Source organism: Nycticebus coucang, chromosome 14 (assembly GCF_027406575.1).
Source record: "Nycticebus coucang isolate mNycCou1 chromosome 14, mNycCou1.pri, whole genome shotgun sequence".
NCBI classification, from domain to species: Eukaryota; Metazoa; Chordata; class Mammalia; order Primates; family Lorisidae; genus Nycticebus; species Nycticebus coucang.
Genome location: NC_069793.1, coordinates 69,863,441 through 69,877,720, shown reverse-complemented (window position 1 = coordinate 69,877,720; position 14,280 = coordinate 69,863,441). Strand labels below are relative to the sequence as shown.

The window sequence follows — 14,280 nt, the reverse complement described above, 5'->3', positions numbered from 1 at the left end:
CACTATATAAATACCAAGTGATGGATAAGGAAATCTGGTTATTGCCTTACAATGGGGGCAGGAGGGATCATGTCCAGAACCTAGTACATAACCCCCTAGTTAAGCCCCTTCGTACTCCCTTGCCCAACAGTCTTCGTCAGCAGTAAACAAGGAAACTCAATAGACCAGACATCTGATCTGAGAATTCAGATCCTTCAGGAAGGAAGATTTGGATCATCTCACTAACTGGAGAAGTCTGTCCACCGCTGTAAGAGGAATGGTGGCTGAAGGCAGCTCTGGTTGCCGATTCAGATGACCAGTCAGCCACAGAGGTGGGGATTGTAGCAGCCATGTGTTACAGTAATTGTTTCTTCGAGTGCTGAATGCTGAGGAGAATGTGGTGACATTTATAAACTACATTAATTAGTAATTTATAATTAGTAATTAACATTACTTTTTTTAAATTATGAAAGTTTTCAAATATTCACAAAAATAGAAAGAATAGTAAAATGAACCCAAGTACATCCATGACCTAAATTCAGAAATTTAGGGTTTTTTTCATACTTTATCATTCCCCCTTTTTTTTTTTTTGTAGAGACAGAGTCTCACTGTACCGCCCACGGGTAGAGTGCCGTGGCGTCACACGGCTCACAGCAACCTCTAACTCTTGGGCTTACGTGATTCTGTTGCCTCGGCTTCCCGAGCAGCTGGGACTACAGGCGCCCGCCACAACGCCCGGCTATTTTTTTTGTTGTTGCTGCAGTTTGGCCGGGGCTGAGTTTGAACCCGCCACCTTTGGCATATGGGGCTGGTGCCCTACTCACTGAGCCACAGGCGCCGCCCTATCATTCCCCTTTTTATATAATAATTTCAAAATAAGCCCCATCTCAGGTCCTACATCTCAGGTATGTAGGTTCACCCCAACCTACATACTTCACTATACATGTTTGAAAAAAACGGCCATAAGCACATTGCCCTTCTCATACCTGACACACTTAAGCATAACATTGCATCAGCTAATGCCCAGTCCATATTCAAATGGATCATCTAAGCACTGTCTTGACATTAATACATTTTGGGGGGACTTGTAATATGAAGCAATATAGAACACAAACCTTAAAAATGTTCATACTCTTACCCAACTTGGCTATTCCTGAGGATTTATCATAAGAGAAAAATTCAAAAGATGACGAAAGCATGATATTCTTTAAAGAATTATTCATAACAGTGAAAATTTGTAACAGTACAGGTATTTAGCATATCAGTCAGGGTATGCCTGGAAAACGGAGCCCTCGCCAGTGTCCAATGTGGGAAGTTAGAATGGAGGTGGGATTACAGAGGCACTGGGATATGAAGCAGTGATGAGATGACAGCAGCAGGAAGCCTCTACGACCCCTTTGATGAAGGGACAAAGTAAAGAAGGAGGTGGCTACATTGGGAGGGATGTCTGAAGAGGCCAGACCAGGGAGTAGACAGCCATCACTGGGACACTGTCAAAGTAAAGAAGGGGAGAAATTCCCTGGCTTCTCCATTCTCCTGTCCTCTAATCTCCAGCAAGTGTTGCCTATTGGCTGAATCCAGACAGAAACTGGCTGAAGAAATTGGCAGGTTGAATCCAGCCAGAAAGCATGCTGGGATGGATGACCTCCCCTGTATACAGAGGTGTCCCCTGCTCCCCTGGGAGCTCAATCAGTCTAGGAGGTCAGGGACTGGATCTGAGAGCAGACATGGCTGGTACACCAATGGGGGCCCTAAAATCCTTCCAGAATAAGATTAGAGCTAATTAAAATTACTGACCCAAAGGTGATTACTGTATAGTCAATTCTCTGTATCTACAGGTTCCATATCCAAGGATTCAACCAATCACAATTGAAAATATTTGAAACAAAAACATCTGAACATGTGCAGACTTTTCTTCTTATTATTCCCTAAATAATACAGCATAACAACTATTTAATTAACATTTACATTGTATTAGGTATTATAAACAATCTAGAAATAATTTAAAGTACACAGGAGGCTTATACCATTTTATATTGGTGACTTGAGCATCTGTGGATTTTGATGTCCGTGTGGGGTTCAGTGGAATGACTGTACTAACTTATGACACATCCACTCAAAGGACCATTTAAATTATGACTATAAATTATAATTATTATGTAGCAATATAGAAAACACCTATACTGAATTATAATATGGTATTATTACTCTACTTTTCTTTTTTTTTTTGAGACAAAGTCTCACTCTGTGCCTTGGGTAGAGTGCCACGGCATCTTCATAGCTCACAGCAGCCTCAAACTCTTAGGTTCGAGTAATCCTTTTGCCTCAGCCTCCAGAGTAGCTGGAACTACAGGCACCTGGCACAAGATCCAGCTGATTTTTCTATTTTTAGTAGATATGGGGTCTCACTCTTGATCAGGCTGGTCTCCAACTCCTGAGCTCAAGCAATCCACCTGCCTCAGACTCCCCAAGTGCTAGGATTACAGGCGTGAGTCACTGCACCTTGCCTGTTTTTCCTTTTCTATAGTACCTATCACGTTCGAATGCTAAAAATAAATCTACTTCTCATGTTTATTTGTTGACTTGCACACCCCTCCTTCCTCTAGAAAGTGAGTTCTCTGAGGGGCAAAAATCTCTGATGTTTTTGTTTGTTGATGAAGCATGAGTGTCTAGAATAGTGCCTAAAACTTGGAGGGGGATGGGAGGAGATGACGGGAATTCAGAGTAGGAGGGTTGAGGGGGAGGGAGGAAGGTGGCCCTGGCTGACTCCTTCACCTAGGTAGGAGAGAGCAAGTGGAGGAGGGAGGGATGAATGTCCATTGCACCAAGGTCTCCATCCCCTCATAAGTGTTCGCTCCAAAAGGGAAGACAGAAACACTTCCATTATAATTCTCAAGGACTTGGTGTGGTGATGACCTACAGTTAGCCCCGCCACTTCATATGTCCGTGCCCTTGATCAAATTACTTAATTTCTCTGGGCCATTCTTTCTTTACCTTAAAGTGAGAATGATGCTAATTACCCATCTCAGGGGGTTGCATGCATAGGACCCAGCACGAGGACTGGCACGGTGGTGCTCAACAATGCTGGTTTCTTTTTTTTTTTAATTTAATTTAATTTTTATTTATTCTTTAATTTAATTTTTTTCTGTTTTTTTTTTTTTTTTTTTTTATTGTTGGGGATTCATTGAGGGTACAATAAGCCAGGTTACACTGATTGCAATTCTTAGGTAAAGTCCCTCTTGCAATCATGTCTTGCCCCCATAAAGTGTGACACACACCAAGGCCCCACCCACCTCCCTCCTTCCCTCTTTCTGTTTCCCCCCCCATAACCATAATTGTCATTAATTGTCCTCATATCAAAATTGAGTACATAGGATTCATGCTTCTCCATTCTTGTGATGCTTTACTAAGAATAATGTCTTACACGTCCATCCAGGTTAATACGAAGGATGTAAAGTCTCCATTGTTTTTAATGGCTGAATAGTATTCCATGGTATACATATACCACAGCTTGTTAATCCATTCCTGGGTTGGTGGGCATTTAGGCTGTTTCCACATTTTGGCGATTGTAAATTGAGCTGCAATAAACAGTCTAGTACAAGTGTCCTTATGATAAAAGGATTTCTTTCCTTCTGGGAAATCTGGGTAGATGCCCAGTAATGGGATTGCAGGATCAAATGGGAGGTCTAGCTTGAGTGCTTTGAGGTTTCTCCATACTTCCTTCCAGAAAGATTGTACTAGTTTGCAGTCCCACCAGCAGTGTAAAGGTGTTCCCTTCTCTCCACATCCACGCCAGCATCTGCAGTTTTGAGATTTTGCGATGTGGGCCATTCTCACTGGGGTTAGATGATATCTCAGGGTTGTTTTGATTTGCATTTCTCTAATATATAGAGATGATGAACATTTTTTCATGTGTTTGTTAGCCATTCATCTGTCGTCTTTAGAGAAAGTTCTATTCATGTCTCTTGCCCATTGACATAAGGGATTGTTGGCTTTTTTCATGTGGATTAATTTGAGTTCTCTATAGATCCTAGTTATCAAGCTTTTGTCTGATTGAAAATATGCAAATCTCCTTTCCCATTGTGTAGGTTGTCTCTTTGCTTTGGTTATTGTCTCCTTAGCTGTACAGAAGCTTTTCAGTTTAATGAAGTCCCATTTGTTTGTTTTTGTTGTTGTTGCAATTGCCATGGCAGTCTTCTTCATGAAGTCTTTCCCCAGGCCAATATCTTCCAGTGTTTTTCCTATGCTTTCTTGGAGGATTTTTATTGTTTTGTGCCTTAAGTTTAAGTCCTTTATCCATCTTGAATCAATTTTTGTGAGTGGGGAAAGGTGTGGGTCCAGTTTCAGTCTTTTACATGTAGACATCCAGTTCTCCCAACACCATTTATTGAATAGGGAGTCTTTCCCCCCAAGGTATGTTCTTGTTTGGTTTATCGAAGATTAGGTGGTTGTAAAATGTTAGTTTCATTTCTTGGTTTTCAATTCGATTCCAAGTGTCTATGTCTCTGTTTTTGTGCCAGTACCATGCTGTCTTGAGCACTATGGCTTTGTAGTACAGACTAAAATCTGGTATGCTGATGCCCCCAGCTTTATTTTTGTTACAGAGAACTGCCTTAGCTATACGGGGTTTTTTCCGGTTCCATACAAAACGCAGAATCATTTTTTCCAAATCTTGAAAGTACGATGTTGGTATTTTGATAGGAATGGCATTGAATAGGTAGATTGCTTTGGGAAGTATAGACATTTTAACAATGTTGATTCTTCCCATCCATGAGCATGGTATGTTCTTCCATTTGTTAGCTTATTCCTGTACTGCAGAAATTATTCCAAAAAATTGAGGAAGAAGGAATCTTCCTCAACACATTCTATGAAGCAAACATCACCCTGATACCAAAACCAGGAAAAGACCCAAACAAAAAGGAGAATTTCAGACCAATCTCACTTATGAACATAGACGCAAAAATTCTCAACAAAATCCTAGCCTATAGATTACAGCTTATCATCAAAAAAGTCATTCATCATGATCAAGTAGGCTTCATCCCAGGGATGCAAGGCTGGTTTAACATACGCAAGTCTATAAACGTTATCCACCATATTAACAGAGGCAAAAATAAAGATCACATGATCCTCTCAATAGATGCAGAAAAAGCATTTGATAAAATCCAGCATCCTTTTCTAATTAGAACACTGAAGAGTATAGGCACAGGTGGCACATTTCTAAAACTGATTGAAGCTATCTATGACAAACCCACAGCCAATATTTTACTGAATGGAGTAAAACTGAAAGCTTTTCCTCTTAAAACTGGAATCAGACAAGGTTGTCCTCTGTCACCTTTACTATTCAACATAGTGCTGGAAGTGCTAGCCAATACAATTAGGCAAGACAAGGAAATAAAGGGAATCCAAATGGGAGCAGAGGAGGTCAAACTCTCCCTCCTTGCTGATGACATGATCTTATACTTAGAGAACCCCAAAGACTCAACCACAAGACTCCTAGAAGTCATCAAAAAATACAGTAATGTTTCAGGATATAAAATCAATGTCCACAAGTCAGTAGCCTTTGTGTACACCAATAACAGTCAAGATGAGAAGCTAATTAAGGACACAACTCCCTTCACCATAGTCTCAAAGAAAATGAAATACCTAGGAGTATACCTAACGAAGGAAGTGAAGGACCTCTATAAAGAAAACTATGAAATCCTCAGAAAGGAAATAGCAGAGGATATTAACAAATGGAAGAACAATGCTGGTTTCTTTAGTGCTGGCCCATCCTTTTCCTTCTTTCCAGGAGTCCCAGCCAGGTCAGGAGCTGTCCGCAGTGCTGAAGACATCCTCTTCCTTCATCCCTCCCTCCCTCCTTCATTCTCTCCTTCCTTTCTGCATGCAGCTCCCCAGAGCTCCAGGGTCTGAACAGATTTAATTTTCCAAGTGGCTTCTTCGGGCCCCTGAGGAGGACAGGGAGGGAATGAGCCACAACGAGGCACTGCCTGGGCAGGAGTCAGGAAGCAGGGGTGTGGGAATGGGACTTTCCTCCCATGTCCAGAACCTGTCTGAGAGCCTGGTTTGGGGACCCTGGTGCAGGAGTCTCAGACCCATGGACAAGCAGTGAGGCGGCTCTGAGGGTGCAGCACAGCAGGTGGGTCGGGGGAGCCAGCTTGGAAAGAAGGCAAGAGGGACGGGGGTGGGTCAGGAAAGTGCTCCTTTGCTTGAGGGGCCAGAGGGGCACTGACTCTAACAGGAATCCCTCCTTCTCCCTCCCTGGGTTCCTTTTTTGGTCATTCACCATCCCTGTTTTGATTATTTATCTATTAATGCAGCTAAAGGCGTTTCAGTGGTCCTGTGAAGCTGACTGGCTGCACGAGCTTGGCTCCATGAACCAAGTGAGCTGTGGCTAACCCTCAGCACCAATCTCTCAAGTCTAAAAATACAAATGGTCCCCTCTATGAGGACTGCACATTAATCTGCTGTGCCCAGAGGCAGATTCACATGCTCTTGATGACAGGAAGAGGAGGGGACATGACCAGCTTCAGACACGAAAATTACCTGTCTTCTGATTTTTGTTGACACACCGAACATCAGATCTGAAGGATTGTTGGAGACATAAACCTCTAAACCAAACTCTCTATATAACTAGGAAAACTGAGGCACAGGGAGGAGTATGAGCTTGGTTCCACAAATCAGTGGTAGAGCTCAGGCTAAAAGCCGCTCCTGCTTTGGCAAGATGCTGGTCTGCTGAAGGGTTGAGGACTCTGTGAGTCCCTGCAGGCCACTGACTGTAGAATTCTTGGGACACTTAACAGGACCAGGGGAGCCTGCTGCTGTTTTGTGGGACCAAAGGAAGCCTCATGTCTCTTTGTGCTTCTGTAACCTCATCTGTACCCAAAGGAACTGGTCTAGAAGTTTCTATCTCCAAGAGCCTTCAATTCTGATATTCCAGGTGTCAATAAAAAGAGGCTTTTTGTTTGTTTGTTTTTGTTTTTTTTTTTTGGCAGGAAACAAAGCTCCAGTCCCAATTCAGCCCTAAGTTGGCGAGACCTTAGACAAGTTGCTGTTCTTTTGAAAGTCACAACTCCCTTCTCTGCAAAGGGAGGTAAAAAAATCTCTTCTCAGAGCCTCTGGGAGAACAAAGTAGAGTGGAATTATGGGTGCTTTGGAAAGTAGAAACTGAGGGGAAGTGGCTGTCATTATCAGCAGCCTATGATCGTATTCTCAACCAAAAACCATCAGCTCTCTTTGAGTTCAGGACTCACGCCACTGGTCTGAGGGATTCATCTTAAGGGGTGGATGGAGTTTTGCTTTTGTTTGTTTGCAGTGTTTGGCCAGGCCTGGGTTTGAACCCACCATCTCTGGTATATGGGGCCAGTGCCCTACTCCTTTGAGCCACAGGTGCTGCCCCGGGGTGGATGGAGTTTATCCTGGCTTCTAAGAGGCCAATTTGAGCATCACAGGAAAGGAGAGGCCCAGAGGCTCGCAGAGGAGACTTGAGCTGTGAGGACCATAGTGCTGCAGGCCAGCAGGGCCCAGGGGTGGTCAGCCCTGAAAACTGACTACTTTGCAGATCAGAAAGCTGAAGCCCAGAGTGGGGGAAAGGGAAAGTCTGGTCCAGCTCTTTTTACTCCACAATACTTGTCTTTCCTTAAATATCTAAAGATGATGATGATGGCCATGGGGTGATGATGATAGTAAGAACTATTCCACTTAGTAAGTCCCTGCTTACTCAGTCCCCACTGTATAGACTCTACATGTTCTAGTTTTCACGGCTCTAGCAGATATTTATTCTCACCTCCATTTTACAGATGAGGCTCAGAAGTTAAGTATCTTGCCCAAAGTTAAGGGCTAGTGAGTGATAAAATAGGTGGATTCTTCCATATGATTCCAAAGCCCTTCTATTCCTCTGCACAGATCATAATTTGTAAGGAGCTATCCTACGCAGACCGTCGCTGCTGGTGCTTGGAGGCCGACTCCTACTCTCCTGTTCTACATTATCACTTAGGGTAGGAGTTTTCCCCCGTGAAGCCCTCTGTGAGCCCCTCCTCAGCCCACAGAGCCCCCCATTGGTCCTTTTTGCTAAGCTGGCACTTGTGGTCAGCCCTGCCCTCGTCTGGGACCTGACTCTCTACTAGCCTGACAGCTTCTTAGGGTTATATTGGACCTTTTCTTTTCCATGGTGGTGAACAGCCAGCTGCATACGTGGTGTGGGGAGAAAGACGGCTTGGTCCTGCGGGTGGAGCATGGGCAGTGGCAGAGACGCAGCAAAAGCTATGTGGGAGTTCCAGGGTTTCAGGGTGGACGTGAAGATGGGATAAAGGGAATGCCACAGTCTAGACGTCCTGTCAGGGAGGTCATGTGGGGAGGGGGCTGAGCTGAACAGACATGAGACAAAGCCTGTCTTTGTACTAACTCCATGTCAGGCGCCCTTGGTTTCCGTGCAGTGGGGATGGAAAGGCCCCTTTGTCTGACCGGGTCTGTGAGTGAGATCAGAGATGGGACATGACCGTGCACCGTAAACCCTCTGGTCACAACTCCCCCAAGTGCCACCCTGGGTGAGCTGCCCGTACCTACTGTGTGCTTCAGCTACAAAAGCCCTTGGGGCCAGCAGAGTCGATGCAGCAGAGTTGGATGGTGCTGGGCCTGGAGGGCACAGGCAAGGGAGGCTCAGAGGGCACCAGGGGAACTGGGCCTCCCTTGGAGGACAAATAAGGGAAAAATAATGGTGATAGGTTAAAAGTGTTAAAATTTTTGAACACCAAAGTACCAGAGACTGTGCCATCACCAGAATGACCCTATGGAATAAGTTGAGGCCACATTTTACAGAGGCTACATTTTACAGCAGGAATATGAGGCTCAGAAAGCGTCAGAGGTTTGGTCCACTGTCACACGGACAGGAACCTGGGAGCCAGCTCTGACTCCACAGAGCACTCACAAAGGGGCAAAACTTGGGCCCAGAGCTTCACTTGGGCCTCACGAGGTTGAGAGCCAGTCCTGGGGGGAGGGTAGGCCCCCAAAGCTGTGGGGCTTTTAGAGATCATGGATCCAAGTCCCTCATCTTACCAGAATGGAGACTGAGGTTCTGAAAGGGCTGTCTTCCCCACATTCACACAGGAAACACTGGAAGAAATTGCTAGAAAGAAAATCATGTCCTTATCCCCTTCTTTCCCAGGACTACAGGGGGGGCTTGACCCCTGAAGATAGAATTGGGATGCTACTATACAGGAGGACCACCCTGCCCTGCCAGGGCCCGTGGGGGTCCACTCTCAGTCATCCAAGGAAAGCCCCTTTCCCACCACTTCTCTCTGTGGTGGTTAGGGGTGTCCTCCTGTGGGCTGGCTCCTTCTCCCAAGCAGCCTGGGGAGCAGAGACCTTCACTGTAGGGGTGCTAGGTCCCTGGGACTGTGATGCCATCTTTGCCCAGGCCCTCCCCAGAGAGGCTGCCCAGCTGGCTGTGGACAGAACCAACCAGGACCCCTCACTGTTGCTGGGCTCGCAGCTGGCTTCTGTGGTTCTCCCCACAGGCTGTCACACCCCTGATGCCCTGGCCACATTCCTGGCCCACAAGAACACTGTGGCTGCTTTTGTGGGCCCTGTCAATCCTGGCTACTGCCCAGCGGCAGCCCTGCTGGCCCAAAGCTGGGGCAAGACCCTCTTTTCCTGGGTGTGTGGTGCTCCAGAGGGAGGAGGTGAATTGGCACCCACCTTGCCTTCTGCTGCCCAGGTGCTGCTCTCCATCATTAGATACTTTGGCTGGGCTCACCTGGCCATTGTGTCCTCTCACCAGGACACCTGGGTGGCCATAGCCCAACAGCTGGCCACAACCTTCAGGACCCATGGGCTGCCTGTGGGGCTGGTGACCTCTTTGGGACCTGGGGAACAGGGGGGTATGGAGGTCCTGAAGCAGCTCTGCACCGTGGATGGCCTGACACGTAAGTACATTCAGGTGTCTTCCTCCTGTGGGCCGCCTGAACTGCATGTGGCTACCTTGGGAGCTCCTGGACATCAGACACTGGGCTGAGCACCTGACAATGGCCCTGCCTTTAACCCCACAACAGTCCTATGAGATAAGGCCTGCTGAAGTTTCTATTTTTCAACTCAGACATGGTAAGTCACTGGTCCAGGTCACATAGCTGGCCAGCAATGCAGCTGGATTTTCAGCTCTGAAAAAGTGTGTGTTGTGGAGTGGGGGCAAAGAGCATCCTTAGTCATGGCCTGGTAAAATGAAGGGAATGACAGCACAGCAGTGCTTGAACTCAGGAAAGGAGTTACAGGCATTCTTAGTTTTGTGGAGTTAGAATCAAAACCATCATAGATTGGTTGATTGATTGATTGATTGATTCCTGCATTTATCAAGCATCTCTCATACTGGTTGTTGGGTGCCATAGTCAACAGGGCAGTTAGCTGATCTTCAGAGGATGTCTATGTAGTGGGGAGAGAGAAGTCTAAGCAGGTGGCTATGATAGAGAGGTTAGAGCCATCCATGGAGCAGAGGCCTGAAGAGCCAGAGGAGGGATGGAGTAGGCCCTGGGGGATCTGAGGAGGCTTCTTAGAGGCTCCTTAAGGAACTAGTTAGCCAGGGAAAGGAGAGGAGTGGGAGAGGGGAGGTGTAGCACCTAGAGGGCAGCAGTTGTCTTAGGGATAAGACCCTGTGAGTTGTGGCCCATTTAGTTCAAGAAATCAATTTGATGAATCAAGACTAGCATTATGAAGAAAGCAAGAGAGTGGAACAGAAAAAGAGAAGAATAGAATTGAGTAGAATAAATTAAAATAGAATGGAATAAAACTAGTAAGTACGATGAGAGTTCCTTGCAGGGAGCAAGGGTTAGTGGAGGAACTTACCAAGTGAAACTTCCTTTCAGAGTACTCAAGTTTTATGAGTATTTCAAGGTCCATGTGTTTCTTACTGTGGGCACAGTCTGCCTGATTTCAGCTATCTCTAGGGACATGTGGAGGAACTGACTGGGCCTCAGCCATGAGGAGCCCACGTCTAGTGGGGGTGGGGGCAGGTGTCTACACAGGGAATGGAGGAACCCAGAGTCTAAGGGAGCCAATCTGCTTGGGGGTGGGAAGGACTTCGCAGAGGGGGTGACATGAGGGCAGGACAAGGCAGAGTGTGACAATGAGAGGCTGATGGCAGAATGGAGTTGAGGGGGAAAGGCACTCATGCAAAGGAGTGGAGCTAGCAGCTGGTAGGGCTAGAAGCACAGGGAATGGTTCAGTTCCGCGTGGCCGGTGTGTGGCAGCAGTGGTTGAGACCACAGAAAACTGCACCCCCAGCTGCAGGGGATTGCGTCCAGCCAAGACGCTGGTGTCCGGGAGCCAGGGGCACGTTCTCTGGAGTCAGATTGCCAGAGTCCCACTGCCGCCTCCTCACCCCGCTGTGAAAACTCTCTGTGCTGTAATTTCTTCGTCAATGACTCCAGGCTGATCAAAGTCCCTAAATTGTAGGCTTACGAAGATGGGCTCGCCAACTGCAGAGCAGGGCTGAGAACAGCGCCTGTGCACAGTGAGCACACCTGAAACTGGCGCTCCGCCGGGGGCCTTCCTCCCCAGTCATGTGGATCAGCACCCCCTTGTGGCCAGAGGAGGGATGGAGTAGGCCCTGGGGGAACCGGGCGTTCCACAAGAAGCTGCCCAGCAGCGCAGATAGGACACAGGCCTTGGTTCTGTTCCTATCCTGTCCTAGTGGGTCTCCTTTGGAGGGCGCCTACCACCCCACCCAATATCCAGGACATGGAGGGCGTGGTCCATGGCTCATGGCCCACACAGCACAGCCACCCAGGGGCTCAGCTGAGGCCAGGACTCCAGGCTCCAGACTCCATGTGATGAGGGTCTCAGGCTCCAGCAAGGAGACCCTCAGCCTTTCTGGGTGGATCCATTTTTCCAAGTTTTCTGGAGAAAGGGTTGCAGTAGGAACCTGGGCCAGTCCATTACAAATGGCAGCCTTTCATTGCAGTGGCTGCATTGCAGTGGGACCCAGGCCGGAAAGAGAGAAAAGCTGTAGAGGTGGTCCAGTGTGGCTGGAGCAGTGGAGTCTCCACTGCTGGAGAGAAATTAGATGCTGTGAGCCTGTCCTGGAGCCTGGGGATAAAATTAGATGCTGTGATCAATAGCTGTTTCTTTTACTAAGGGGAAAAGCAAATGTACCCACAAGCAAGACATGGTCTACCATGCAGCAGAATGTTACACAGCCATGAAAAGAAATGAAATACTGACATCTGTGGTAAGGCTGAGCCTGGAAAACGTTCCTCTAAGAAGCCAGACATAAAGCACCACATATTGTATGAGTCCATGTGTAAGAAGTATCCAGAATAGGCAAAGCCATAGAGACAAGAAGTAGATTAGAGTTTGGGGTTAAGGGGAGGGAGGAAGAATTGGGAATGACTCATAATGGGTACAGGATTTCTTTTCGGGGTGGTGAGAATGTTCTAGAATTAAATGGTGATGGTGGTTACACAACTTTGTGAAAACACTAAAACCACTGGATTGTACACTTTTTAAAATAATGGGTTTTATCTCAATTTATCTCCATATGGGGATTATCTCAATTAAAAACAAACTCTTAAAAAGAAAAAAAAAAAAAAAGATTACAAACTGGGAGCCTGCCTGGGTTCAAATCCAAACTCTTCTACCATGGTGGTTATATATCCTGGGGTAACTCCCAAACCTCTCAGTGTGTCAGTTTCCTCATCCATAAAAGCAGAGATAATGGCAAACATAATTCTTAGTGCTCTGTACTATTGGATGACTAAATATTTGGGAAATTACTTTAAGACAACACATAGAAAGCTGTGAATACCTATTAGCAATTGTCAGGGCCAGTGGGGAGGGGTAGGGGTAGGGAAGTTGGTCAAAATTATTGAGTGGGAAGGCTGAGAGGACCATATTAATACAAATCTACCCTCTGTTAAAGGGATACTTTTCAACAGATGGAGTCCACATTGGGTGACCTTGGCCATTATTGTTATGAGGGTTGGGGAGCAGACCACCTTTACCCAGACCAATGTCTGAGAATTTCAAGCTCTTCCAGGGCCTCAGAACTCTGGGCTTCAGGGAAGGCCACGGGGGAGCTGGGGCCGTGAAGGTGACCTTGATATCTTTTCCCCCAGTTGTGGTGCTGTGCATGCACTCAGCACTGTTGGGGGGCTCAGAGCAGACTGCCCTGCTGAGCCATGCATGGGCCGAGGGCCTGGCAGATGGGAGGATGGTCTTCCTGCCCTACGACACGCTGCTTTTTGCCCTGCCCTACCGCAACCGCTCCTATCCGGCCCTGGGTGCTGGCGGGCCCCTGCAGAAGGCCTATGATGCAGTGCTCACTGTCAGCCTGGAATCCAACCCTGCAAACGATGCCTTTACTGCTGCCAGGGTGGGTGGAGAGGTGGCTTCCCACCTGGAGCCAGACCAGGTAGGTCCCTGCAGACCCCCCCTAATGCCCTGAGGGTGAGACATGGACAGATGTGCATGCGCTTCTCACCCATGCCAGGACCTCCTTCACTGTGGGCACAGGGCCTGTCTCTTTTTGACAAAGTGTCTTTCTGCCTAGTCCCTCGGTATAGTCAGTCTCTCTCTGTGTCATATGTGTGTGCACTGTGTATGTCATAGGTATGCATACAGTAGTTCCCCCTTATCTACAGGGATATGTTTGTTCCAGAACCCCCAGTGGATACCTAAAACCACTAATAACACTGAACCCTTATATGTACTACATTTTTCCTATACATAGGTACCCATGATAAAGTCTAACTTACAAATCAAACATGGTAAGAAGTTAACAATGACTAATAATAAAATGGAACAACTATAACAATAGACTGTAATAAAAGTTATGTAAATTGGGTCTTTCTCAAAATATCTTGATATTTTCAGGCCACGATTGACGGAGAGTAGCAGAAATTACAGAAAGGAAATTACGGAGTAGGGGAGACTACTGCGTGTCTATGTACTTCTCTCTGTCTCTCTTCTTCCTTGTCTCACTCACCCTTTTGACCTGCCATGTCAATTCTCTGTGTCTCTTTTGCTGCTTTTTTTTTTTTTTTTTTATCCCCAGCTCTTTTGATCTCTGTCATTCTCATTTCGGCCCCGATGGTCTTTCCTTGCAGACATTCTTCCTCTCCTGGCTCTGTGTCCTTCTAGCTAATGATAAAGGAGAAAGTGTTGGGAGTGCAGAGAGCCGGGGAGAGGGGAAGAGTCTCTGAAGTCACTGCCAGGAATCTGGACAGTGTTTGTGACAGGGGAGTGGCTACTGGCCTGGGTTAGGCTGACAGGACACAGCTGAACACAAGTCTCCCTTGGGAGTTCTGCTTCTTGGTG

At 46.7% G+C, this 14,280-nt stretch overlaps 1 protein-coding gene across 1 annotated transcript in view; it reads left to right on the top strand.

Annotated features, from left to right (window-relative positions):
• LOC128564534 (guanylate cyclase D-like) overlaps positions 1-14,280 on the top strand; it is a 77,499-nt gene that overhangs the window by 32,771 nt on the left and 30,448 nt on the right. The window contains exons 3-5 of the mRNA XM_053559979.1: positions 7,882-7,973; positions 9,140-9,983; positions 13,080-13,375. Of these exons, the coding sequence (XP_053415954.1) occupies positions 9,179-9,983; positions 13,080-13,375 (1,101 nt within the window). The 5' untranslated portion in view covers positions 7,882-7,973; positions 9,140-9,178. The remainder of the gene's footprint in view (positions 1-7,881; positions 7,974-9,139; positions 9,984-13,079; positions 13,376-14,280) is intronic.